Raw genomic sequence first — 27109 nt, 5'->3', positions numbered from 1 at the left:
GGGTTTGCGCTCCTATGAGAATCTAATGCTGCCGCTGATCTGACAGGAGGCGGAGCTCAGGCAGTAATGCTTACTTGCCTGCCAGTCACCTCCTGTTCAGCCCAGTTCCTAATAGTCCACAGATGGGTACAAGTGCACAGCCTTGGGGCTGGGGACCTCCGGTATATAGCCTATTGCTCCTAGGCTACAGTGTGTTATTATACTGAATACTCTAGATAATTGTAATACAATGGTGAGTATTTGTGTTTCTGAACATAGAAAAGGCACAATAAAAATGCAGTAGAAATGATGAAAAATGGTACACCTCAGTAGGGCACATACCACGAATGGGGCTTGCAGGACTGGAAGTTGCTCTGGGTGAGTCAGTGAGTGTGGTGAGTGAATGTGAAGGCCTAGGGCATTATTGTACACTATTGTAGGCTTTATAAACACTGTACACTTAGGCTGCACTACATTTATAAAGAAAAATTTTTCTAGCCAGTTTCGGTGGCTCACGCCTGTAATCCCAGCACTCTGAGAGGCCAAGGTGGGAGGATTGCATGAGTCCAGGAATTCAAGACTAGACTGGGCAACAAGCTGGCTGAGACCCCATCTCCACGAAAGAGAAATATGTTTCTTTCTTCAATAGTAAATTAGCCTTAGCTTACTGTAACTTTTTTACTTTATAAGCTTTTAAATTTTTTAAACTTTTTGACTGTCTTGTAATACAGCTTAAAACATAAATACATTGTATAGCTGTACAAAGATATTTTCTTTATATTCTTATTCTGTAACCATTTTTCTATTTAAAATGTTTTCCTTTTTAAACTTTCTTATTAAACACTAAGACACAAACACACGTTAGCCTTGGCCTACACAAGATACAGCATCAGCAGCATCAATATCACTGTCTTCCGCTGCACCTCTTGTCCTACTGGAAGTTCCTCAGGGGCAATAACACCCATGGAGCTGTCATCTCCTATGATAACAATACCCACTTCTGGAATATCTTCTGAAGGACCAGGCTGAGACTGTTTTACAGTTAACTTTTTTTCACAAGTAGGAATACCTTCTAAAATAGCAAAAAATATAGTATGGTAAATACATAAACCAGTAGCATAGTCACTTGTTATCGTTATCAAGTATGATGTATTGTGCATAATTGTGTCAAATTTTGTTTTTTTGCTTGTTTGTGTGTTTTGAGACGGAGTTTCGCTCTTGTCACCCAGGCTGGAGTGCAGGGCACGATCTCGGCTCACTGCAACCTCCGCCACCTGGGTTCTAGCAATTCTTAGCAGATTTTTAGTAGAGACGGGGTTTCACCATGTTGTCCAGGCTGGTCTCAAACTCCTGATCTCAGGTGATCCACCCGCCTCGCCCTCCCAAGGTGCTGAGGTTATAGGCGTGAGCCACCACGCCGGGCCTCAACTGTGTCATATTTTTATATGACTCTCAGGGCAGCGGCTTTGTTTACACCAGCATCACCACAAGCAGGAGTAATGCGCTGTGCTGTGTTATGATGGCCGCAACTTCACTAGGCAATAGAAATGTGTCAGCTCCGTTATGATCTTATGCAACCACCATCGTATATGTGGCCTGTTGTTGACTGAAATGTCATTATGCTGCACGTGACTGTAAGTAATTTTGCTCTGTTAGAAAGTGGCATATGCTCTGGAGCAAAATAAACTGGAGGGACAGTTGCAATGTTAAATGAAAAGGATAGGCCTTACTCAGCATAGAGGTGACTGGGATTGAAAGAATGAGCATTTCTGGAAGAATATTTTAGAAACAGAAAAATCATTCATTTCTGGAAGAACGTTTTAGAAACAGAAAGCAGCCAGTGCAATAAATGTTTCTTAAGAGTGTATGTGGGGGCGGTGGCTCATGCCTGTAATCCCAGCACTTTGGGAGGCCGAGGCGGGCGGATCACGAGGTCAGGAGATCGAGACCATTATGGCTAACATGGTGAAACCCCGTCTCTACTAAAAAGACAAAAAAAATTAGGTGGGCGTGATGGTGGACACCTGTAGTCCCAACTACTTGGGAGGCTGAGGCAGGAGAATGGCATGAACCCGGGAGGTGGAGCTTGCAGTGAGCTGAGATCGCACCACTGCACTCCAGCCTGGGCGACTGAGCAAGACTCCGTCTCAAAAAAAAGGAGTGTATGTGGGGCCGGGCACAGGGGCACACGCCTGTAATCCCAGCACTTTGGAAGGCCGAGGTGGGTGGATCACCTAAGGTCAGGAGTTTGAGACCAGCCTGGACAACATGGTAAAACCCCATCTCTACTAAAAATACAAAAATTAGCTGGGCATGGTGGCAGGCACCTGTAATCCCAGCTACTCGGGAGGCTGAGGCAGGAGAATTGCTTGAGCCCAGGAGGCAGAGGTTGCAGTGAGCCAAGATCATGCCACTGCACTCCAGCCTAGGCGACAGAGCCACACTCTGTCTCAAAACAAAACAAAAAAAAAGTGTATGATATATCAGATGCTGCAAAATGCAAAGATTAGTAAGATACATGCCTTAAGGATTTTACAGCTCTCCAGGGTAGGGAGAACTAAGTAGAATAAAAAGCATTATATATAACCTGCTGTTATAAGTGTTTGGCATACAGTACTAGGTGGAAAAAAAATTCTTCTGACTTGGATAGTCAGGAAATGGGGAAGGGATCCAGAGAGGGTAAAGTATGTAAGAAGAATAGTTATGGGTCTGTTGCAACAGGCAAAACGGCACTGAGGACTGAGACCAAAAGTGTAGTTGTGTGAATGACGAGGAAGGGGGTAGTTAGGAGATGGTGGCATTCCAGAGTTTCAAGTTCAATTCTGCCACTTGCTGTGTTTCTTTGGATGCATCACACCCCTTTAAGGCATTAATTTCCTTATGTAGAAAGTGGGGAGTGGAATAAGATTGTTCTCTGTGAGCTTGCAGGACTGGAAGTTGCTCTAGGTGAGTCAGTGAGTGTGGTGAGTGAATGTGAAAGCCTAGGGTATTATTGTACTCTGTGAGCTTTTTGAACAAGCAGTTTATTCATTCTTTTTTTTTTTGGAGGCATACACATTGCTTTATTTAAAAAATATGGTAAAGAGAGCCAGGCAAGGTGGCTCATGCCTGTAATCCCAGCACTTTGGGAGGCTGAGGTGGGTGGATCACCTGAGGCCAGGAGTTTCAGACCAACCTGGACAACATGGTGAAACCCCGCCTCTACTAAAAATACAAAAATTAGCTAGGCATGGTGGCACGCACCTGTAATCTCAGCTACTAGGGAGGCTGAGGCAGAAGAATCACTTGAACCTTGGAGGCAGAGGTTGCAGTGAGCCAAGATCATGCCACTGCACTCCAGCCTGGGTGACAGAGCCAGACTCCATCTCAAAAAAAAAAAAAAAAAAAAGGTGAAGAGAAAATATCTAGCTATTTGAATGTAATTATTACAAACATAGAAAACACACAGTTAAAACAAGTGAAGGAAAGCTACTATAAAATAACAGCTTAGATACTTTTTAAGGATCACTTATAGTAAATCTAGAAATGGAAAAAAAAATCACAGAGACAGAATTTGTTTAGAGCTAAGTGCAAATGCTGCTGAGATGTTAGTGGACTGAGGCTCAGAATTTAAGCACCGCAGCTGTTCTCCAGCGGCCTAGGGCTGCTCTCTTCTCCAGCGCTCCCATCCTCGGCCTTCCTGCCCTGACCTCTCTTCAGAAGCGCCTGGCCAAGGCAGCGATGGAGACCACCTGCAAGATGGCCTCCAGGCTGTGGGGCACCAGGAGTGTGGTACTGAGGGCCCAGGCCACCCACAATACCAGGGTCTGCCAAAGCAAGAAGTGGGCAGAGAGGAGGACGGTGCCGGCCGTGATGGCCAGGCTGGCGGCCAGCAGCCTCTCAGCCTCTGTCAGGTTGTCCCTGGTGCCCAGGTATAACTGTACTGCTTCCAGAGTCCCCATCAGAAACAACGGAGTGAGATCGAGGACCAGGTAGCCGTGAGGATAGCTGAACACCTGACCTCGCACGTGGCCGCCATCTTGCTCACCCCCTCATTCATTTACTGAGTAAATATTTATTCAGTCTTGCCCATATGCCAAGCCTTGTTCTAAGTCCTGAGAAGCCATTAAGTGAACCAAAGCCCCTTCTACTGAAGGGAAGATCATGGTTAACAAACAAGCATCATGCAACACCAGGTGGTGATAAGTGTTATGAAGGTAAATAAAACAATAGTAAGGAGGGTTCTAGAGCAACAGGACTGCCATTGTAGATTGAGTGTCCAAGAAGGACTCTGAGAGTCGTCATTAGAGCAGACCATCGAGTGACATATAAGAAGGTCACCCAAGTGGGAGTTGACCAGTGAGAACACATGGACACAGGGAGGGGAACTTCACACACCAGGGCCTGTCAGTGGGGTGGGGAGAAAGGGGAGGGAGAGCATTAGGGCAAATACCTAGTGCATGTGGGACTTAAAACCTAGACGATGGGTTGATAGGCGCAGCAAACCACCATGGCATATGTGTACCTATGTAACAAACCTGCACGTTCAGCTCATGTATCCCAGAACTTAAAATAAAAAATAAAACATTAAAAAAAAAAGAACATGATACATGGGAAGGCCTGGAAACCTTATTGTAGTTATCCTGTGAGAAGAATAGTCACACACCAGAGAAGGTAGGCACTGAGCAAGGGGAAGAGTGGCGATAATGACTTTGGAGGAAATAACCAAGGACCAGATCACATAGGACCTAATTAGCCATAGTAAAGATTTTGGATTAGTTGCTTCTGGGTGAGATGGGGAGTCACTGGAGGAGTTGAGCAGGAAAGTAACATGATCTGATTGATTATTTAACGGGATTTGTCTGTAGGAAAATTAGACCATAGAGAGTGGAAGACAGAAGCACAGAGACAAGACTATAGGCCCTTGCAGTAATCCAGGCAAGCGATAGCCAAGAGTGGCTGGGACCAGAGTGGCAGTGGTGGGGTTTCTAGGTTTATTTGGAAAGTGAATCCTACAGGATTTGCTTAAGTTATGAGACAAAGAAGAGTTAAGGGTAACTGCATCTGCTATTTTTCTAGCTTGGTCTCTCTAGAATCTCATTACAAAAATTATTTGACCCCCTGAGAAATTCTCACCCATTAACCCTGCCCTCTTCATGTCCACACTCATCCTTCCCTGGCTTATATTACGTGGCCTGCCATTGCACTCACTTCTTTGCACACATTTTCAACTCTGCTGGCTCCTTTCTTCTTCTGCCACTTTCCTGGCAAAGAACTCAACTCCAGTTTGATCCAACTTTTCCCTGCTTTGCACTAAAGCCTGATTGGTTAGTTAAACGAGGCTAGAGAAGAACGCCAGGGTCTCTTTCACTGTAAATGTATGACCTCAAGCCTCAAGTGCTGCCTAGCAGTCCTACTATATTAACTCATCAGTTCATTCTTGCACTCTCCCAAGTAATATTTCACACCTTTTCAAATCTCCAAACACAACTTCTTCTGCTTCACTTGCAGATCCTGCCTGCTGTGGTTTGGATATGGATGGAGTTTGTCCCCACGAAAACTCATGTTGAAATGTGATCCCACTGTGGTAGTGTTGGAAGTTGGGGCCTAGTAAGGAAGTGTCTGGGCTATGGAGGAACATCCCTCATGAATAGCTTGGTGGTGTTCTCTGGCTTGGTAGTGAGTTTCTGCCCTCTCTCTCTTGATGGGATTGGTTCTTGTGGGAATAGATTAGTTCCAGTGAGAGTCAGTTGTTATAAAGCCAGGAGCCCCTCAAGTCCTCCCGTCATTGCACATGCCTGCTTCCCTTTTGATCATCTCCACCATGTTGTGACACAGCATGAGAGCCCTTGCCAGAAGCCAGGGCCATGCCCTTGAACTTCTCAATCTGCGAAACCATAAACTAAATAAACCTCTACTCTTTATACACTGCCCAGTCTCAGATATTCTTTCATAGTGACAAAACAGACTCAGACTCTACCCTTGGTATTTGCTGCACTAGGAAAACAAAAGCAATCAGGGGTCATATCTTTTCACCACCAAACCCATCAAACTTCTTACATCTCCTCCTTAATGGACTCACCCTTTCCCGGCATTGCAATGCCCTGCTGTGTGCCAAGTGGCTAGCTCAGGGCCTGGCACACAGTAGGCACTCAGTATTTTTCCAGTGGGATGAATAAGGCCAACCTCTCAAGGACTTCATATTTGCCATTCATCCCTCTCTCTTAGCCCTAATCAATTTTCTGTCTTGATTGCATCACAACTATCATCATACAAACATGCTATAGTTTCTTTCGTCTTGAAGAAACCTTACTTTGACCTTTCATCCCCCTCAAAATTTCTACCACATTGTTCAGTTCAACTTTATAATTAAACATGTCCAAAGAACTGTCTAGACTTGCCATCTCCACTTCCTTTCTTCACAATCTCTTTTGAAGCCCCTCCAAACAAACTTTTATCCCCAGCGCATACTGAAACTACTCTTGTTAAGTCTACCGGTCACCACCATCTTGCCAAATCTAATATTTTATAGTTAATTCTCAGGCCTCATCTTACTCAACCTCTCAGCATTTGACATTGTTTATGATTCTTTTCTTCTAAGAATACTTGGCTCTCATGACATGACAGACTCCTGGTTTTCCTCTTCCCTCACTAGCCATTGCCTCTCAATCATTTGTTGGATAGTCCTTTTCTTCCAAATATCTAAAAGTTGGTTTAACTCAGGGCTCAAACCTTGTACCCCTACTACTCTGTAACAGGCTCACTCCTTGGGTGACTTCATCAAGTCCCGTGGCTTTAAGTACCATGCGTTGATGTTTCCTAAGTGTATATCTTTAGCCCAGACTCATGCAGTTATCTGCTTACTGTCCATCTCCACTGAAATGTCTTACAGGTATCTCAAACTTGTCCAAATCCAAATATGTGATTCTGACATTTCCAAAAAAAAAAAAAACTTCCTTCTTTCATAGTTTTTCAAAACCACCTCAGTAAACCACAACTCCATTCTACCAGTCACTTAAGTCAAAAACATTGGGCATGGTCTCGATTCTTTTCTTTTTCTCGCACCTTCAGCAACTTCTGTAGGATTACCAATTTTTGAAACACCTTTGAAACCTCAATTCAGGCATCCTGCAATGGGTAGGTCAGGGAGTATGTCCATAGAGTAGGCAGCCAAGGCAGGTTAGAAGTGAGGCTGTGAAGGATTCAGGTAGGTGTTGGATGGGCCATGCTATGGATATTGAGTTCACCAGGAGTGATAACAGGAGTGCTGGTGGAGGGAGGCTGAGGTGCGCTCACAGAGGGGCAGTGCTAAGTGAAGGAATTACTTTATTGCATAGCTAACAGGAAATCTCTAACATTTTTTTAAGCAGAGAATTTTATGATTAGGAATAAAAATTATATACAGTAATCTGTCAGTATCCATGGGCAACTGGTTCCAGGATTTCCCACAAATACCCAAATCTATGGATGCTCAAGTCCCTTATATCAGATGATGTAGTATTTGCATATAACCTACACATATCCTCTCATATATTAGATCACCTCTAGATTACTTATAATAACTAATATAATGTAAATGCTATGTAAACAGTTGTTATACTGTATTGCTTAGGGAATAATGACACAGAAAATGACTGTATATATACAGTTACAGACACAGCCATTCTTTTATTTTTTGTTCAAATACTTTTAATCCATGGTTGGTTGAATGCACAGATACAGAACCCACGATATAGAGGGCTGACGTATATCATGTTTTGATAGATGGGAGATACATAGGTAATTTTGAAACTGATTTTCCAGTTTATACAGTGTATCAAAACTGACCCTAGAAAAGAGGCAATATTTTATCAGAGTGATTACCATAAAAAAAAAAGAAATCTTATCAAACGTTTACATCAAATTGAAAAAAGTACTAAGCCCAGATGGTCTTGTGTATGTTGGGTGGGGGCGGTCTTCTACCAAAGATTTTAAAGAGTAGGTAAGTCCAATGCTTAAAACTTTTTCAGAGCAAAGGGAAAAAGGGAAAAAGTGCAGTTCTTTTTAATGAATTAGTTTAACACTGATGCCAAAACCTGGCAAAGACTGTACAAAGCAGAAAATTAACTGGCCAGTCTCACTCATGAATATTGGCCTTAGAGATCATAAATAACACATTAGGAAATGTAATCTAACAGCTCATTAAAGGAAATATTCCAAAATCAACCTGGGTTTATTCCGATAGCAATGCAAGGATGCTTGATACTAGGTAATCTAATTATATATTAATAATATTAATAGATCTGAAGAGAAATCTTTTATATAGTCAAAACTGTAGATATTGACAAGTTATTTGGTACAATTTAATGGCCATTCTTGATTAAAAAAATATAGCAGAACTTAACAAAGTTTATCTGCCTTGTCCTCCAAATCCAACAATTTTTAATGGGCTGTTCCCACTAGAATGAGCTATAAGAGAAGGACATTCACTATCATTATTACCACTTAGCATAGTATAGAAAGAGGTAGCCAACACAATCAGGAAAGCTGTAGTATAAAAAGTGCAAAAGTGAGAAAGATTGAGATTATATTATCACTCTTTGTTCATGGTTAAGTCTTTCTTGGGTAAATCCAAGAGAGTAATATTTCAAAACTTCTATAAATAACAGTTCAATGATATAGTAAGGTATAAAATTAATATACAGCAATCAATAACTTTCATATCTACAAAGTCAAAGTAGAAGATATAACAGGAAAATCTATTTAAAATAGCTATTGCAAAGTACAGATGCATTTAATAAGAAAAGGACAAGATCTATATGAAACTTTAAAAAATACTATATGGTCAGGCGTGGGGCTCATGCCTGTAATCCCAGCACTTTGGGAGGCAAAGTTGGGTGGATCACTTGAGATCAGGAGTTCAAGACCAGCCTGGCCAACATGGCGAAACCCCATCTCTACTAAAAATACAAAAATCAGCTGGGCATGGTTGTGTGTGCCTGTAATCCCAGCTACTTGGCAGGCTGAGGAAGGAGCACCCAGGAGGTGGAGGTTGCTGTGAGCCGGGAGTGCGCCACTGCACTCCAGCCTGGGTGACAAGAGCAAGACTCTTGTCTCAAAAACAAAAACAAACCATAGAACACAAATAAGATTTGAATAACTGAAAAGACATATCACATCCTCAGAGGTGTTAATATCAAAAAGCTCACCATTCTGCCCAAGTTAATTTATAAGATTAACGCAATACCAATAAAAACATGAGTAGACTTTTTTCTGTTTTGTTTTGTTTTGTTTTGTTTTGTTTTTTGGTTTTTGAGACAGAGTCTCACTCTGTTGTCCAGGCTGGAGTGCAGTGGTGTGAACGTGGCTCACTGCAACCTCTACCTCCCAGGTTCAAGCGATTCTCCTGGCTCAGCCTCCCGAATAGCTGGGACTACAGGCGCATGCCACCACACCCAGCTAATTTTTGTATTGGTAGTAGAGACTGGGTTTCACCATGTTGGCCAGGATGGTCTCGATCTCCTGACCTTGTGATCCGCCCTCCTTGGCCTCCCAAAGTGCTGGGATTACAGGTGTGAGCCACCACGCCCAGCCAAATTTTTGTACTTTTGGTAGAGATGGGGTTTCACCATTCTGGCCAGGCTGGTCTCAAACCCCTGACCTCAAGTGATCTGCCTACCTTGGCCTCCCAAAGTGCTGGGATTACAGGCGTGAGCCACCACACCCAGCTTAATTTTTGTGCTTTTAGTAGAGATGGGGTTTCACCATTTTGGCCAGGCTGGTCTCGAACCCCTGACCTCAAGTGATCCGCCTACCTTGGCCTCCCAAAGTGCTGGGATTATAGGCTGTTCTGTTTTGTCTTGATCTGAGGCTACTTTAAGGGGTTAGAGGAGGAGAGAGAGGACTAAGGAAACTGAATCTGAAGTTTGTATAGCTAGGAAAGCTGTAAAACAAAAGAGCAGTAAGGAAGAACTGATTTGACCAGGTATGAGAACATAGAGTTAGAGATTCCTCCATTGTGGCAGCTGAATGTACAAACCAGTATAACAGAATATTAAAAACAGAATAGAAGTCTAGAAATAGACCTAAGTTTTCATGGGATTTAGTAGATCATCAAGCTGTCATTTGAAATCAGGTGGGAATCCAGTAACTGTTGAAAGGGGCTCCAAGCCAGCAGTATGGTCTTCCGTGTTAAGACTAAGACTCCTAACTGTGGTTCATGTTCTTAACATCACCCTAACAGTTGGGATTTTTTTTTTTTTTTTTTTTTTTTTTTCAGTTGGAGTTTCACTCTGTTACCTAGTCTGGAGTACAGTGGCACAATCTTGACTCACCACAACCTCCACCTCCTGGGTTCAAGAGATTCTCCTGCCTCAGCCTCCCGAGTAGCTGGGACCACAGGCGCGTGCCACCACGCCCAGCTAATTTTTGTATTTTTAGTAGAGACAGGGTTTCACTATGTTGACCAGGCTGGTCTCGAGCTCCTGACCTCGTGATCCGCCCGCCTTGGCCTCCCAAAGGGGGGATCATTTTAAATATAGAGTGTGTAGAAGTCAATTTGGAAGGGAAATTCGATCTGGAAAACCTTTACTTTATATTTCCTAGTAGGTGTTGAGGGGAGGGTTGTGGTACAAAGAGCAGTGACTATATGGAAGAAGGGATGCATGAGTTAACAAATTATCAACATTAAAAGAGGTATTTCTTACAAAAATCATCTAATTTGCATTCAACAAATATAAAAATCCATTATGTGCTTAATTGAGTTGCTAATAAGGCAAAGGTTAAGGACATATACATTAGAAAAGAGAACCTAGAGGACGTCTATTCTGGTTATTTACTCTGGCTAATTGTTCTAGAATAATTATCCTCATTATCCTAATGTGAAACACCAAGTAGGACTCTATGTGTTATGTTATGAAGAAAGATGTTTTGCTAATGAGATCCACACATATCTTTGATGTTCAAAGTGGGAATATAGTGTAGCAAGAAGAAAATTGTTTAAAATATTTCCAATTGTATATGTTATGCATATCATCTAAACATAAACATGATGCATTGAAAAAAATGCTGTTGGCAAAGCAATTTAGAAATAAGCCAGGTGTGGTGGTGCGTCCTGTAATCCCAGCACTTTGGGAGGCTGAGGCAGGCGGATCCCTTGAAGTCAGGAGTTCCAGACTAGGCTGGCCAACATGGTGAAACCCTTTCTCTACTGAAAATATAAAAATTAGCCAGGCTTGGTGGCATGCACCTGTAGTCCCAGCTACTCAGGCTGAGGCAGGAGAATTGCTTGAATCTGGGAGGTGGAGGTTGCAGTGAGCTGAGATCGCACCACTGCACTCCAGCCTGGGTGGCAGAGTGAGTGAGACTCCCTCTCCAAAAAAAAAAAAAGAAAGAAAGAAATTCCAGAAAATACCTTTTCATTCAACTCTGAAATGAAAGAGTATGCCGTTGCTTTGTGTTCTATTTTTGACTTTTTTCTCTTTTCAGTTTTCAGCATATGCCAAGTACTGCCAAAGAGGTTCTTGCATTTGAAGGCAGGTCAGTTATCAGTGCCAAAATACTTACTGTGAGTCGATAGGGAATTTTTCCACCTGCCATTATTGGAAGTTATATTTGATGATGTGTTCACTGAATCTGGGAAACATTCACAGAATTCCCATTATCTTAGCAGAAAGGATATCAATCATGAGTTATGCAATCTCTTGTGTAAAATTCACCCCTGAAGAGTTGTATTAGATCTAGATTTTTGGCAGTGAACAGTTGGCTTTAATAGTCGTGATAGAAATCGAAATTTCCCTGTTTCCTGTTATTCTTTGAACTGGCATGTCAGCTTCTGTTTTAGGCTTTGTTGATAAGAAACATTTAAATCAAAGGAAGACTTTGAAGAAAAGGCAGTAACCTTGCTGCCATACCTGTAAACACAGGAGGCTTATTTAACATGATGCTTGAGAGCGTAGGTTTGGGGCAGCTTTTCCACCTGTCAGAGCTCAGTGGCCTTGGATAAGTTGCTTTTGTCTGTGAGCTTCAGTTTCCTCAACTGTAAAGAGATATAAACCACATGTTCGGGTTTGCTTAGGACAGCCCTGGTTTACAGCTGTTATTCTGTGTAATTATTAATTGCACCCCCTTTCACTCTCAGAGGTGTTCTAGTTTCTATAAAATTACATAGTTACCCTACCTACCTTGGAGAGTTGGTGCGAGGTTGAAGTAAATTAATGTTTGTGAAACCCTTAGCACAGTGCCTGGCACGTAGTAGATGCTCAAATGATGATGATAAGTATTATTAAGCTGATTGGTATTTCAAACCACGCTTCAAAGAAAATGATTCAATAGACATGTCTGTTTTTATAAAAATTTGGCCACTTTCCCAATCATCTTGTCTTTTGTTCCACCCACATAGAATTCCCTGCTCAAGGCAATAAATTTGAGAGGTTTCAGCAACTACTGATGAATTTCTGATTGTCATGGCTTTACAGATTATCTATGTGTGGAACTACCAGTGTTTATGCTATTGCTAGCTTGTTCGTCGGGGTACACGTTAGGATATAGAACTTTTTCACAAATTAGATCTTATTTTCCACAAACAGCCCCATGAAACAGATTATTTTAATAGCTATTACTATGATTTTAATCTGGAAACGGAGACTCAGAAATATGAAATGGCTTTCTCAAGATCACATAGCTCGAAAGCACCAGAAAGCATGCGAAGGCGGGGCTTCTTGCAGGGAGCATGTGAAGGCGGGGCTTCTTGGAGCTCGTTTCTTTTCATTGCACCGTGCTAGTTAAGCAGAAGGGCAAGATTACTCAGTTACCCCAATTCCTCCTCATTATGCCCAATTTTGTCATCTCTTATTCCTCTTTGACTTGTCTGGTATGCGTCACTCAATTTTTTTTTTTTCCCCGAAAAAAGTTTTTAAGTGCTACTTGGTCTCAGTATATGGATCCCATTCTTGACCTAGGGTAGCTTACAGTCAAGAAGTGATTACTCCGTATCCAATCATGTATTACTGGGTCTCTGTGAGTAATTTCAGGAAACTGTAGAAACACAAATGAGTCAATACTCACTGCTCTGCAGTTATGGCACCTTATTCTATACCATTGCAGGCAAAAATGAGAATATTGGGGTCTGTCATTCCCACGCCTTTTTGCCTGCAAAGCAGCGAGAATGTCTCCAATGACCCACTCCAGTTTCTCTTGCTGTTTCCATCCCACTACTCTATAATCAGGGTCTGTTTATACCTGCCTTCTCTTCTAGATTAGTGGACAGCATCCCTATCTTTTTGATCTCTGTGTTTCCAGTATGATGCCAAGCACCTGGCACATGGAAAGGCTCAGGCACCAGGGATTGTGCTCAGTGCTGTATGTGAATATATTCAGTGTTTATTGCAACCATGCAAAGTAGCTTTGATTATGTGCATATCATCGACGAGAAAACTGTATCTTGGAGAGATTAGATCACTTGCCTAAGATCACATAGTTTTTAAATACTGAAACAAGATCTTTCTTTATTAAAACACCTTTTATTGAAGTATAACTTACATAAAATAATCTATACACATTTAAATCTATACATAAAGTATACAACTTAATAAATTTTGACATATGTGTACACACAGGAGACCATTAGCATAATCAAGAGAGTGAACACATCTATCACCCCTAAAAGCAAAACCAGGATTTAAACCTAGACTTACGACTCATGTTTTTCCCCCGGTAGTGAGTGTTTGGGGAGTAGAGCCTTTGCCACAGCCCTTTCCTCCTAACCATTCTCATTCTCTTATGGGGAGTTTTGCATTGTTGAGATAATACAAAGAGCATCTTTTACAACCCAATTGTCCGTCAATAAAAAATGTGAATAAATTAGTACTAGAGTGGAATGTATACCCCAGTGAAATGAATGAATTATAGTTTTGCACAACTACGTGGATGTGTCTTAGAAAGATAATAGTAAGAAAAACACAAAGAGAATAATACTATTTCTGTAAAAGTCAAAGCAAGTTTATGCACGCACACACACACACGCACAGATATAACAAGGAGTAATTAGGAACACAAAATTCAGGCTAGTGGTCACCTCTGGGGAAGCAGGGAGATGGGATGGGGCATGGAGGGAGATGCAGGTTATTAGTAATATTTTAGGTCATGGGTTGAGTAGTGAGTTCTTGAATATTCATTATGTTGTATGATTTTAATACATAATTTGTTATACTAAAATATGATTACAAACAACTTACTATATCAGTTTAAACATATGTGTTCTAATTAAATATTTTCTTTCATTTGAGGAAAGGATCGCTTAATATGGGATAGTTAAGATCCAAAATATTTTAATTCACTGTGTGATAAGAAAGTTTAGAGCTCTTGGGGCCTGGTGCAGTGGCTCAAGCCTGTAATTCCAGCACTCTGGCGGCTGAGGCAGGAGGATGGCTTGAGCCTAGGAGTTCAAGACCAGCCTGGGCAACATAGCAGGACCCTGTCTCTACAGAAAGTTTTCAAAAATTAGCCGGGCATGGTGGCTTGTGCCGGTCATCCTAGTTACTTGGGAGGCTGAGGTGGGAGGATCGCTTGAACCCAGGAGTTTGAGTCTGCATTGAGTTGTGATTCTGCCACTGCACTCTAGCCTGGGTGACAGAGTGAGACCCTGTCTCAAAAAAATAATAATAAAAATAAATGAAAAATAAGTAAATTAGCCAGGGATGCTGGTGCACATCCATAGTCCCAGCTACTTGGGAAGCTGAGGCGAGAGGATTGCTTGAGTCCAGAAATCTGAGGCTGCCGTGAGCTGTAATCACTCTGCTGCACTCTAGCCTGGGCAAGAGGGCAAGACCTCTTCTCAAAAACAACAACAACAAAAGAAAGTTTAAAGCTCTTGATAAAGCAATTAGATTTGAGGTAAAGGGACTAATATAATACATATGAAAGAATGAACAATTAGGCTGGGCGCGGTGGCTCACACTTGAAATCCCAACACTTTGGAGGCTGAGGCTGGCGGATTACCTGAGGTCAAGAGTTTGAGACCAGCCTGGCCAATGTGGTGAAACCCCATCTCTACTAAAAATACAAAAATTAGCCAGGCATGGTGGCACGTGCCTGTAATCCCAGCTACTTGGGAGGCTGAGGCAGGAGAATTGCTTGAACCTGGGAGGCGGAGATGCAGTGAGCCAAGATTGCACCACTACACTGCACTGTAGCCTGGGCGACAGAGTGAGACTCCGTCTTAAAAGAAAAAAAGAATGAACAATTAAAGTTACTTAATAATATGGATGTGGAAGTCACCTTTGGCCATCATGGAGTTGCTGGATGAACCATGAACTGTGCTTCTACATGGATTCATTTCCACTACCCCCACTTTTTCTGTTGTTGTTGGCGCCAGGAGAAAAAAAAAAAAAAGAATGCACAGAGAACAGAAATAAGTGAGGGTCTCTTGTGTCTAAATCAACTAAAGACAGAAGAAGCATATAGCCAAAAAAGGCTGCAGACGTTTTGGCACCCTATGAAACTATTAAGGATTTTGAAAACCAAGAGTCAACACAAGAGGTTTAATTCTGGGAGGAAGAGCATCAAAGACTAAGTGTCTTCCAAAAAGGACTGGAATGTATGTGGCTGTCTTCTTAAAGACATCAACTATATAGTTCTGTATAGTTGATATATTCTATATAGTTTCATCTGTTCTCTATTTTCATGTAATAATTCTAAATGAATACTAAGTTTAGCTCTGGCTATAATTCAGTTTTCTAACTTTTACTAACAAATCAAAACAAAAAAGACTGAATTAATCTGTGTTTCTTAGTTAATCCCACTTTTGGATCAGTTGGCTGTTCTGAGAAAGAGAGCATATTTCGTATGAGAATATATGGGAAAGAGACCTTATTTCAGGCTCCACACTGTCCATCTGGTGAGAGCTTGTCTGATTTCCGGGTAGAACCTAGAAATCTCTAAAATGCAGGTCTTCCAGCATCCAAAAATTACAAAGTAACTGTCAGTGTTGCCTGTTTCTCTCCCTTTCTAAATGAAGCAATTTGACACAAGGAATCATGGCTTATGTTTCATTTGTGACTCTCCATTCCTTCCAGGACCAGGATATGGGGTATTGGTGAACATTATTGACCAACTGACAGATCTCAAAACTGCATTTAAGTTCTGAGAGCAAGGCAATTTTAAACTCAATTTTTAAAAAAGTCACCCTATATTGAAGGATTTCATTAACATGAAGCATTTGAATGCTACTTGGGTCATTCTGTTCTCTGTATGGGGAGATTGAGTTGATCAAAACATACAGCTAGTAAGTGACAGTGCCAGGATGCTGGCACACACTGTTTTTTTATTTGTATAGCTTTTCAAAAGGTTTCGTTCTTATTTACAGATATAAAGGGAGATTTTGTTTTGAGATCAGAAGACCTAGTAGTTTATTGTAAATATTGCCACATTGTTATTTTACACTGTTTCACAGGAGAGACTGTGGGGTCAGTTCTGGCTTCTAATCTCAACTGCCCACTTGTGAACTTTCCAAAAGTCAAGTTACTTTACTCCTTTGAGTCTCCACTTCCTTATTATTAAACAGGGCAAACACTGTGAAGATTAAATGAGATAAGTTCTATAAAGTCCCCACCAAGGGCAAGGCATATAGCCATCAGTTACTAAATGGTGGCCCTTCTGAAGCTCAAATTCTGAAATAATCTTCTATGCAATTCTGATTCGAAGCTTCATAGAACTTATATTCTTGTCGGAGAGACAAGATACATAAATAAAATATATGTGTACTAGTTATATGTACTAAAGAGAAAAAAAGAGAGCAGGGAAAGGGGATACAAAATATTAGGAAGAAGTTGAAATTGAATAGGATGAACAGGTAAGACCCCAACAAAAGAGGACTCTTAAGGGGACCTAAAGAAAAAGAAAGGGCTACCTGTGTGGATGTCTATGGGAAGAGCATTTCAGGCTGTGGGAACAGCAAGTGCAAAGGCCCTGAGGCAGGAGTGTGCATGGAAGGTACAAGATACAGCATGGGGGATGATGTGGCTGGAGTAGAATAAATATGGGAAAGAACAGTAGGAAATGCAGTCAGGGAGATAACAGTGGTCAGCTGGTAGATCATGTAGGGTCTTGGAGGTCATAGTAAGGACTTTGGAGGATTTGAACAGAGGAGCAACATGATCTGACTTACATTTCTAAAAGGATCCCTTTGCCTGCTGTGTTGAGAGTAGACTATTGGAAGAGGAGGAGCAGGGGAGGATGGTCAACAAGGGCAGAAAAATGGAGGTAGTTAAGAGGCCATTGTAATAATCCGATATTACTACGTCCATCTTAACGGGCTAATCATGTTGTATTCTGCCACTGAAATGAGGGAGGTTTTTCTGTGCCCCTGCCGTGTTTATACACACTGGGAGGCATGAAAGTCACATCATTGTGGAAGTCATCCATGCTAGTGTTTTACTGTCATTTAGTAGATTGTGAGACCTAACAGTCACATTTGCATATAACTTTATCTGTGCCCTGCTTGTCTGGGAAATTTTCTTGTAAGAGAAAGGAGCACTTTACAAAATGGACTCTCTTTGTCAGTTGTCATACTGGAGTGATCCGTGGCGATTGTCCCTACGGGGAAGTGCTGTTTCATTATGAGAGTTATCGATTCTGACACTATCAGTCAACTAGAAGAAAAGTAGGTTAGTGGGGCTGATGAGCACCATTGAGATTCTTACAAACAGTAGACAGTGCTTCATCCTGCCCCCACAGCAGAAGTCATGTGGAAAAGGGAGCCCTTGCTATAGGCATAGAGAGCCGTAGCCTGAAAGCTTTACTTTGCTTTCTTTTAAACCTTTCTGGTTAGGATTTGCTTCTTATTGCCTTCAAGCTTTATACGGTAATTGAAGGTTGCTTGAAAAATTATATTTATGTGTATGTATCAGGAAATTGGAGTAATCCTCTAATTTACTAGCTTGAGATTCAAACTCAGACATGTGGCCTTTATACAAACTGCCATGAAATTCTTCAGTGACATTAATTTTAAGTGTGTGTGTGTGTGTGTGTGTGTGTGCATCTCAAGGGTAGAGAATATGTATTATAAATCAAACTCCCGATCTCAGGTGATCTGCCCGCCTCGGCCTCCCAGGGTGCTGGGATTACAGGCGTGAGCCATCGCGCCTGGCCTAAAATTTCTAACCAATGCATTTCTTTGTATTTCTCATCTGTGTCCTCTTAGAGACTTGCATTAAATCCAGAAAGGTTAAAACATGCCTTGTAAACTTAGATAAATCCTCACAAACATAACGTTAAATGAAATAAATAGGTCACAAAAGAGAACAGACGGTGCGATTCCCTTTACAGAAAGTTCAAATATAGGCAAAACAAAGCTGTGGTATTAGAAGTTGGCATAGCAGTTACCCTCGTTTGGGGGTATGTGGTTGGGGTAGGGGGTGTATTGAACTGGGTGCTGGTTGTACAGGTATTCCCTTTGGGAAGGTTCACTGACTTTTTATTCTCCAGTGAAGTTCTTTCTAAAAGCTTTATTTTCATAAGTGGTAGTTCAGTTTAAATGCTTTGGACTTAAATGTGTAACTTTATTTTATATTATAAGCTGTCATTTCCCCCACGAAAGTCGATTACCCTTTTTTGTTGTGTTCCTAAGCACCCTGCACTCATTTGGCCTTCTTGGAGCATCTTAGTCACAGAACCAGCTGCTGTGGAGCCAGGTTGAAGTCCATCAAAAAAATGCTTGCCAACACAACTTTCTTGCTTACACTTTTTAAGGTGTTATGGGAAAGAAAGGTATTGAAGAAGGGCTCTTCAGTGGGAATGTTAATCTGTATCAAAACAGACACTGCTAGAAATGTTTTCGTAGAATTCTGATATGGCTCAGAGCAGAGCTTTAGTCAGTGCCGTGTAAGTTAACAATTTCACACTGATTTTTTCCCATATAAGTGGCTTCGGAAGAGCACAAATAGTTGAACAACAATAGCTCTATCATTTTTGAAATGTCCCTTGAAGTCAGAGCCTAAAGGAAATAAGATTGAGGCTAGAAATTACTTTGAGCAAAACTAAATTTTAATAAAAATGGAAACTGATGGCCACAGCCATGATGTTTTTCTCTAGGCTTCTAATGTTAAACTAAACCCACGAGCTTGCTTTCTTTTTTAAATTTTTTTTGAGACAGAGTCTCACTCTTTTGCTCAGGCTGGAGTGCAGTGGCACGATCTTGGCTCACTGCAACCTCTGCCTCCCGGGTTCAAGCAATCCTCCTGCCTCAGCCTTCCAAGTAGCTGAGATTACAGGTGCCCACCACCACGCCTGACTAAATTTTTTATTTTTAGTAGAGATGGGGTTTCACCATGTTGGCCAGCTGGTCTTGAACTCCTGAACTCAAGTGATCCACCCCCTCAGCCTCCCAAAGTGCTGGGATTACAGGCATGAGCCACCACGCTGGCCATTCCATGAGCTTTCCGACCACAGTAGATAGAGGGAAAGCAGAAAGGACTTCAAAGATTTTGTGGGTCAGCAGAACCTTTTGCAGTCCTCACAGTTTACAGACTAAGGCTTGTGTGAGTCATGCATATTATAGGTCAGACTCAAGAGGCTGAGCAAACCATTGCTTCTCTTCCTAAAAGCGATCAATTATTTTGGCTTCTTTTAAACCAATCCAATTTTTTTAAAAATAAGAAATATATTTTAAAAGGTTTCTGCCAGCTCTGTATACACTGTGGCTGCTGCTTCTTTTTTCTCTGCAGTGTTCTCTGTCTTCATCAGAAGAAGAAAGATTTCTTTCCATCAGGAGACCTAAAACACCAACCTCAAGTGACTTCTCTGACCTTAATACTCAGACGAACTGGACCAAGTCGCTTCCACTGCCAACACCAGAAGAGAAGATGCGACAGCAAGCCCAAACAGTCCAGGCTGATGTGGTGCCTATTAACATAACTGGTACGCTTTGCTAGCCAGACAGGTTCAGAATGTACTTGGGAGAATGACTACAGCTTTTTGTTATATGCTGTTAGCATTTCATTGCTACATCAAAGGTAAATAGCTGTGGTCCAACTTCATGCTCTTTATTTAATGAAAGGAATATTAAAACTACATATGTGTGTGCATATAAAATGTCTACTTCTTGTTGGGTTCGAAGACTGTGTCGCCAAACACTGGTGTCAAAGAACTCAGTGGTCCAACCGTTCATCTTAAGATTGTCTCTTTTAATTAAATTGCTTTTTAGTAAGCCTTTGGTTATATAGAAACATCTTATAAATGTGGTCCTAGGTATGAAGAAAAAGTATATATTTCCCTTCTAAAGGGTTAAGTAATATTTACAGAAGTAAATAAGTAATTATTTTGTGATGTTTCTAATGATAGATTTTCTAGAAATTTCCTAAAGTAGAAAAAAGGAGACATTACTTAATCGAAATTTCTTCCGAATATGAAATTTTCAGAATATGTTATATTAAGCTAGACTACAAATATTAATTGCCAAACCTGAAATTCAAGTTCTTATGGAATATTATACTCAGCCTGTAATCATTTGTGACAATTAAGGTGACAAGGTACATAAAATTCAAAGATGATCTTCCACGAACTTAGGAGAGCTGCTAAAAAGATAGCAAAATTGGCTGGGCATGGTGGCTCACACCTGTAATCCCAGCACTTTGGGAGGCTGAGGCGGGCGGATCACCTGAGGTCAGGAGTTCGAGACCAGCCTGGCCAGTATGGTGAAACCCTGTCTCTACTAAAAATACAAAATTAGCAGGGCGTGGTGGCATGTGCCTGTAATCCCAGCTACTCTGGAGTCTGAGGCAGGAGAATTGCTTGAACCCGGGAGGCAGAGGTTGCAGTGAGCCGAGAGATCGCACCATTGTACTCCAGCCTGGGCAAAAAGGAGCAAAACTTCACCTCAAAAAAAAAAAAAAAAAAAAAAAAATCAAAATTTTCCTGCCTTATCACCTCCGTAGCCCACAAGGAGCATGGGTTAGTGGTTTGGGGAGGGCACAAAGTGCAAAATAGACATGTGAAGAGTTAATAGCTTCAACTATTAATTGAATTGTATGTTCGATGGAAATAGATGACTAATAGTGGTCATTGATAATCAGTTCATACAAAGCAGGGCCCTTAAGGCCAGAAGCTAACAAAAAAACTAGGTGACCAAAAAGAATGAGTTTTCCTGAACATTTACTCTGGAAACCCATAGGATCCTTGCTGTGCTTCTGAGGCTACTGCTGTTAGAAAGCTTTAGAAAGCTTTTTGCCATGGCATCGGTGAGCTTGTAAGGGGCTAATAGCATTTTCATAGTCGCTGAATATTTTTTTTTAAAACCTTACCAGATATTTAGAAATTACATTTAGAACTCATTTTAAATTCCACAGAAATTTAATAAATAAGTGCATGAATTATTTTCAATTCAGTATATATTTTTCCACATTTATTTTACTTAAATCTTAAGAGAATAGCAGGGCATTTTAAGCCATTTTCTCAGCAAACAATGTTATTGATCTTTCTGAATATGTTTCTTATTTACCTAGATCATATTTTTTAAAGATTATTTTTAAAAGTATAACTATGTTTTAGAACAAAGTATAATGTTTACTGGTCAATGAAATACATGGCTGCTTATTTTCTATAAGAAAATGAATTACATTATTTGATTGATTAAATGCAGCAGAAATGTAATTACATTATATGTAATTAAGTGCCTATGAAATAATATTATAAGATAAGAAGATTGTGCAATAAAATATGACAATCCTTAATGGAATTAAGGTGAAATGCATTATCTTGAGACTAAGAGATTTAAAAGAGTAATTAGAGTTTCAGGAATGAAGAATCATTTGCAATGAATTACACTGTCACAACAGAAGACAGTGTCTCTGAGCTTTAATTCTATCCTATCTGATGACTAAGTAGAGATGAATTAGAGTTTAAAGAGAGGCCTTTAAAATGCTACTCAGGAAAGGTGAATGAAAATAAAGAAAGAGCAATATGAGTTATGTCAAAATGTAATTTACTTTTAATCGAGTGATTAACATTTTGCAGAAATACCAAAAGTAAATATAATACCTAATCACATATTTATTGATCCATTTTCTACATCTGTGTGTTTACATATACACACATATTTCTTAAAGAATTAGTTTTTCTAATCTGTCATAAAGAAGCAATAAGTTTAAAATTTTCACTTTTAGTGGTTGAACTGACATAGGTTATACAGCTTCCTGCTCTTTAAATTATATATTTCTAAAGTCCTAGAAGATATTTGAGATTAAAAAAAGAAAATTCCTCTAGGGAACTGTCATGTGCTCATTAGTTGGGATGAGCATTGAGCCTCTAGTTTGATTTTCCTAGTAAGGCTCAGCAGGAAAAAAAAAAAAAATGGCAATTTCAAATCCAGAGTGCAGCCCACCACGCATAGAGGTAGAATGTTAGCACCATGAGCTGCTGGCTTGAAAATTGATTTAATCCCTTTAGTTATAGTCTTGTGGGCACTCGGCATGTTCTAAAACTTGAGGAAAAAATACTTAAGTTAATATGTACATATAAATGTGTTCTATCATCTGCTATGTGGGACAACAACTCTTCCACCTGGAAGAAAAGTGTAGAGGATAAACATACTTAAGTAATTTTTACAAACTGGCTTTGTACTGGTGTTTGAGCTATCCAAGTTTATTTATTTATTTTTTTAATTTAAAAGAGTTTAATTGAGCAATGAACAATTCATGAATTGGGCAGCCTCCAGAGTCAGAGTATACCCACAGACTTTCAAGTTTATTTCTAAATAGTAACCATGACTGATGAATGCCATTTTTCAATTAAAGGCAGTGATTAAATTCAACAGATATTTATTGAATAACTGCTTTGTGCCAGGCATTAGCTGAGTGCCATAAGGGATGCTAAAGTACATGCATCACAGTCTGTACCCTCAAAAAATGTATAATCCAGTAGAAGAGACAGACTTTTTTTAGGTCATGATGCAAGATCAAGCATTTGGTGCCTTCAATGACGTGTGTCTTAGGTGTTCATCCTCAAATGGTTTGTTTCTTAATTTTCTGGGAGCTTGGGTGATTTTATCTTTTGTCTAGGAAGCAAAACTGGAGACTAAATGCAATTTTATTTTATTTTTTGATATGGAGGTCTCACTCTGTCGCCCATGCTGGCGTGCAGTGGCACAATCTCGGCTCACTGCAACCTCCGCCTCCCAGGCTCAAGCGATCCTCTCACCTCAGCCTCCTGAGTAGGTGGGACTACGGGCGCATGCCACCACACCCAGATACTTTTTTGTATTTTTGGTAGAGACAGGATTTTACCATGTTGCTTAGGCTGGTCTTGAACCCCGGAGTTCAAGTGATCCACCCACCTCAGCTCTCCAACGTGCTGGGATTATAGGTATGAGCCACCACACTGGCCTAAGCGTAACTTTCTATTAATGTTTTGTCTGTTCTTAATGTCTTGATACAGGGAAGTTTTTTCTTCTGCTGCAGGGAACTAATGAAGCACTGCAGTTGTGACTTGCCCCTCACATGCGCCATTTATGCCATTGCACTTAGTGACCCAGTTTTTCACAGCATTGGCACCTTCTGGTATTCAAGGGTCTTCTCTCAGTCATTTCTATTTTTCTCCATTAGCGACAAGGTTGTAAGCATTTGTAAGCTTGCAAGCATTTATTTAAGTTTGTTCCTCAGTAGGGGAAATGTGTTTTGATCATTCAGATGTTTTATTCTCTGTTTTGATTAGATAAGGTTCCCAATTTTTTCTTACCAAATTAGAAGTTACATTGTCCACAACATACCTACCTTGAATGTGTGTCAATAATGCTAAAAGTGAATGTTTTATACTTTTATGCATAAAATGATAGAAGTTTGTAATGTGTATGTGTATATGTATATGTATATTTGAAAATAACTTTTTGAGGAAAATAACCATTCAAAAAGGTCGGTGCTGTAAGACTTTAAACTGGCAGGTAATTTAAAACAGATCAATCAATAACAGATGTTGTTACATACTTTATTATTTTATGGTTTCTCATGATGTGTTAATCAAACACACCTACACTCTAGAAGGAAAAAAAGAAGTCCCATGATGTGGCATTCCAGGTTTGATTGCAAAATCACCTGAAATGTCTGAATTAAGATCAACTTTAAAAAGTAATTATGAAATAGAAGCAATTCATCTTTAACAACAGCAGTGCTACTGGGTCTCATTGTGGTAAAAGTACTTTATCATTATAAGGCGTTTCATTTTTCACTATGGTCGTATGTCACACCACAACAATTACCACAGTCTATCCAAATTGTCAGCCTCCTTGATTGAAGAAAAAGCTTTTCATTCAAGAAATCTTTATTAAGTTACTTATTTCATCACACGAAGCAAGAAATTAATGTTGATCTCTGCAAGATGACCGGATGAATGAAACATACTCATTACCATCACCACCTACACGCTAATGTAGAGTGGTTTTGGTGACCAGAGGATGTATATGAAACACTTCCAAAATTTTGTTTTGTTAAATAACACAGAGTGACTCTTCCAGTGTGTTATTAAATTTGCATTTGCTACTCCAGCTCATTTGAAAATGAGATCAAGGTGCTTCCTTTGGAAGGCAGAACTTGGAAAACAGCCTTACTGTGATAATGTGCTTTCCTTCCTTTTTTGCCCTTCAGCATTCATCATCATATGACTAGCTAACATTATTAATACCTTCTTATCATTTTACAACAAGCTTCTGGAAGAAAGTGCATGGTGTCAGCTTGCTTGAAAATAACATTGCTTTGCTTGTTCTACTACTCTACATTAGGGGAGAATTTCGATCGCCAGGCCAGCCTTCGGCGGTCTCTAATTTACACAGACACTCTGGTAAGACGACCGAAGAAAGTCAAAAGGAGAAAGACTATTACAGGAGTCCCTGACAACATACAGAAGGAGCTAGGTATGGCTCATCAGAACTGTATTCTGTTGCCCCTCACTGCTGCTCGGCCTTACTGCGCTAACCTCATTCGTGGTGCTTATAAAATCAATACATTCTGATAGCCGTTTTGGTGCCCCAATGGGCCAGCTTCCTTCCTGAATGAGGCATTAGGTGCAAATCTTAACATCCCATGGAGAGAGATGATTGCATTTTGGGGAGAAGGTACAAGGTACAAGGAGAGGGAAGAGCTTACATGAAAACGATTAACTGGGATGATAGAAATTCATAGTTACCTCATCATCGCTATGTGACATGGAACGTTGGTTATTCCCACAATTAAATTTACTTGTCATTTAGATCTTAAGTTTTCATGAAACAGAAAAGTCATTCTAGGATGTCAAATTACGAATATGGACTTTCACTGTAACTATAATGACACTACTGGTGGCATTTTGTCATCAGAAACAACAGTCGGATTATTGGTAAATGTCGATAAGATAGAAAATAGTAATTTATGTTGGATGGTGCCTTTATTACTTTCAGTGAAACAATTTCATAGCTTCTTTATTCTTAATTCTTTATGTTCAACCTGTGTTTGGCTGGTGAAGAGGGTTGTTTAATTACTTACTCATTTTGTTTCTGGTTATCTTTATAAACGTTTTGGATAATCCTTTCATTTTCCTCTTTCTAGATCAACTTCCTCTAATAGGGCCCATAATACCAGAATGTCTGCAGAGGTACCATAGCATAGCTCCTGGGTTAGGACTAAGGACTCCAGTGCCAGCCCGCTTGGTTGAACCCTAAATCTGCCACTTGCTCTCCGGGTGACCTCAGTTAACTTATCTCTCTGAGTCTATTTCCTCATTTAACAAACAGGCTTGGTGATGTTACTAGAACCTACCTCTTAGGGTTGATTGAGGACAATTTGTGCATGTGAGGCCCTTGGTACTTGGTTAGTACCTGGTACTACCATAAACATAATAGCTACTGTGGTCGTTATTATAGGAAACTTAATATTACCTGTCTTGAAATGTGTCCTTTCCTCTTTGGCCAACCTATGGACTTATTTCCTAATAGTTACTTTCACTCGATATTTTTATTTACTCTCAAAAGTTACACTCTAGAAACTCGGACTCATTATTTCTAAAGTTTGCAGTTAGTCTTTTAGTCAAAATGAGTTTAACCAGCAATAGTGATCTATCTGTGATAGCACCTTGAGGTTGTATGTCAGCTTCTGGGTGCTACAGACATTGTGCTTCTCTATATGTTTTCCCAAACATCCCTGATTGAATGCCTTGTATCAGAGAGCACAGACTCGCTTATCTTTAGCTGGCATTTTCTCCTTTACTGCCATCCACTTGTATAGTATATATGCTCTGCCTTCTATGCTGTAGCAACAGTCAGATGAGAATAGCAATGCTCTGCCTTTGCTGCAGGCAGCCACAGTGACCCAGATGGTATACAGGTGTTCGCCCTGTTCTATCATGGATTGGTTTATTACAAACAAAGGCAAGACTGCAGCTGCTCCTGTGGGATTGTGAAGTCTGTCTTTGGTTCGTGCCCCACATGCTGCTGCTATTAGTGGCCTGGTTCCTCTGTGGCTACCTCAGGTCTCCAGGCACCTTCCCTCAACCTACCTTAAGGAAATGTGTGCTTTCTCTCTCTCCTCTCAGTTTATGCCTTATTCTTTCAGACTCTTTTTTCCATTCTTGAAGTGACAGCTAACTAATTTGGAAACTAATCTGTACTCATATGTTCAGTAGATAGTTAATGGAGTAATTTCCTAAAGCACTCCAGCAACATTTATACTTTAACTGGTCTTTTTAGGAGATGTGCCTTCCAGGAGTGACTTTAAAGACAGGCATTTAGGCCCTTTGTAAGATCAGAAGGATAGTGTGGCCCAAATAAAGATGCACATACACATAAGTATTCCATATGCATTGTCTATATGCATACGTAATATGACATCTAGAATGAGAGTTACAAATTTTTGTCACTTTTATTACTGAACCAACCAGGTATGGAAGGCAATAACTCAGTTGTTTCTTTGATCTTACTAGAATGTTCTGGCCAGCTAGATAAATCGTATCTTTTGTAATTTTAGTATTTTTTAAATCAGTGATTAAAATCTCTGGAATCCACGTTCATTTCTTTTACATGTGACATGAAACTGCCACTAATGCTGGAGGGAAGAAAATAGCTTTCCCCACATCATCTGGGTTGTGACAGTTGCCAGACACGAGACAGTCAATATCATTGCGGTCGATGACATGACCTGGATTAGAACTGGAGGTCAAC

At 40.4% G+C, this 27109-nt stretch overlaps 1 protein-coding gene across 6 annotated transcripts in view; it reads left to right on the top strand.

The window, feature by feature from the left end:
- NHSL1 (NHS like 1) overlaps positions 1-27109 on the top strand; it is a 148767-nt gene that overhangs the window by 104190 nt on the left and 17468 nt on the right. For 4 of the 6 annotated variants that reach the window (XM_063622618.1, XM_055265416.2, XM_055265378.2 and 1 more), the window contains 2 exons: positions 19659-19851; positions 24701-24832. In XM_063622618.1, coding sequence (XP_063478688.1) covers positions 19659-19851; positions 24701-24832 — 325 coding nt within the window. The remainder of the gene's footprint in view (positions 1-19658; positions 19852-24700; positions 24833-27109) is intronic. The other 2 variants (XM_055265374.2, XM_063622627.1) reach the window with 1 other exon arrangement.

The sequence above is a fragment of the Symphalangus syndactylus genome, chromosome 2 (assembly GCF_028878055.3).
Source record: "Symphalangus syndactylus isolate Jambi chromosome 2, NHGRI_mSymSyn1-v2.1_pri, whole genome shotgun sequence".
Lineage (NCBI taxonomy): Eukaryota > Metazoa > Chordata > Mammalia > Primates > Hylobatidae > Symphalangus > Symphalangus syndactylus.
The sequence above is the reverse complement of the archived record's forward strand: the minus strand, read 5'-3'. Positions and strand labels throughout refer to the sequence as shown.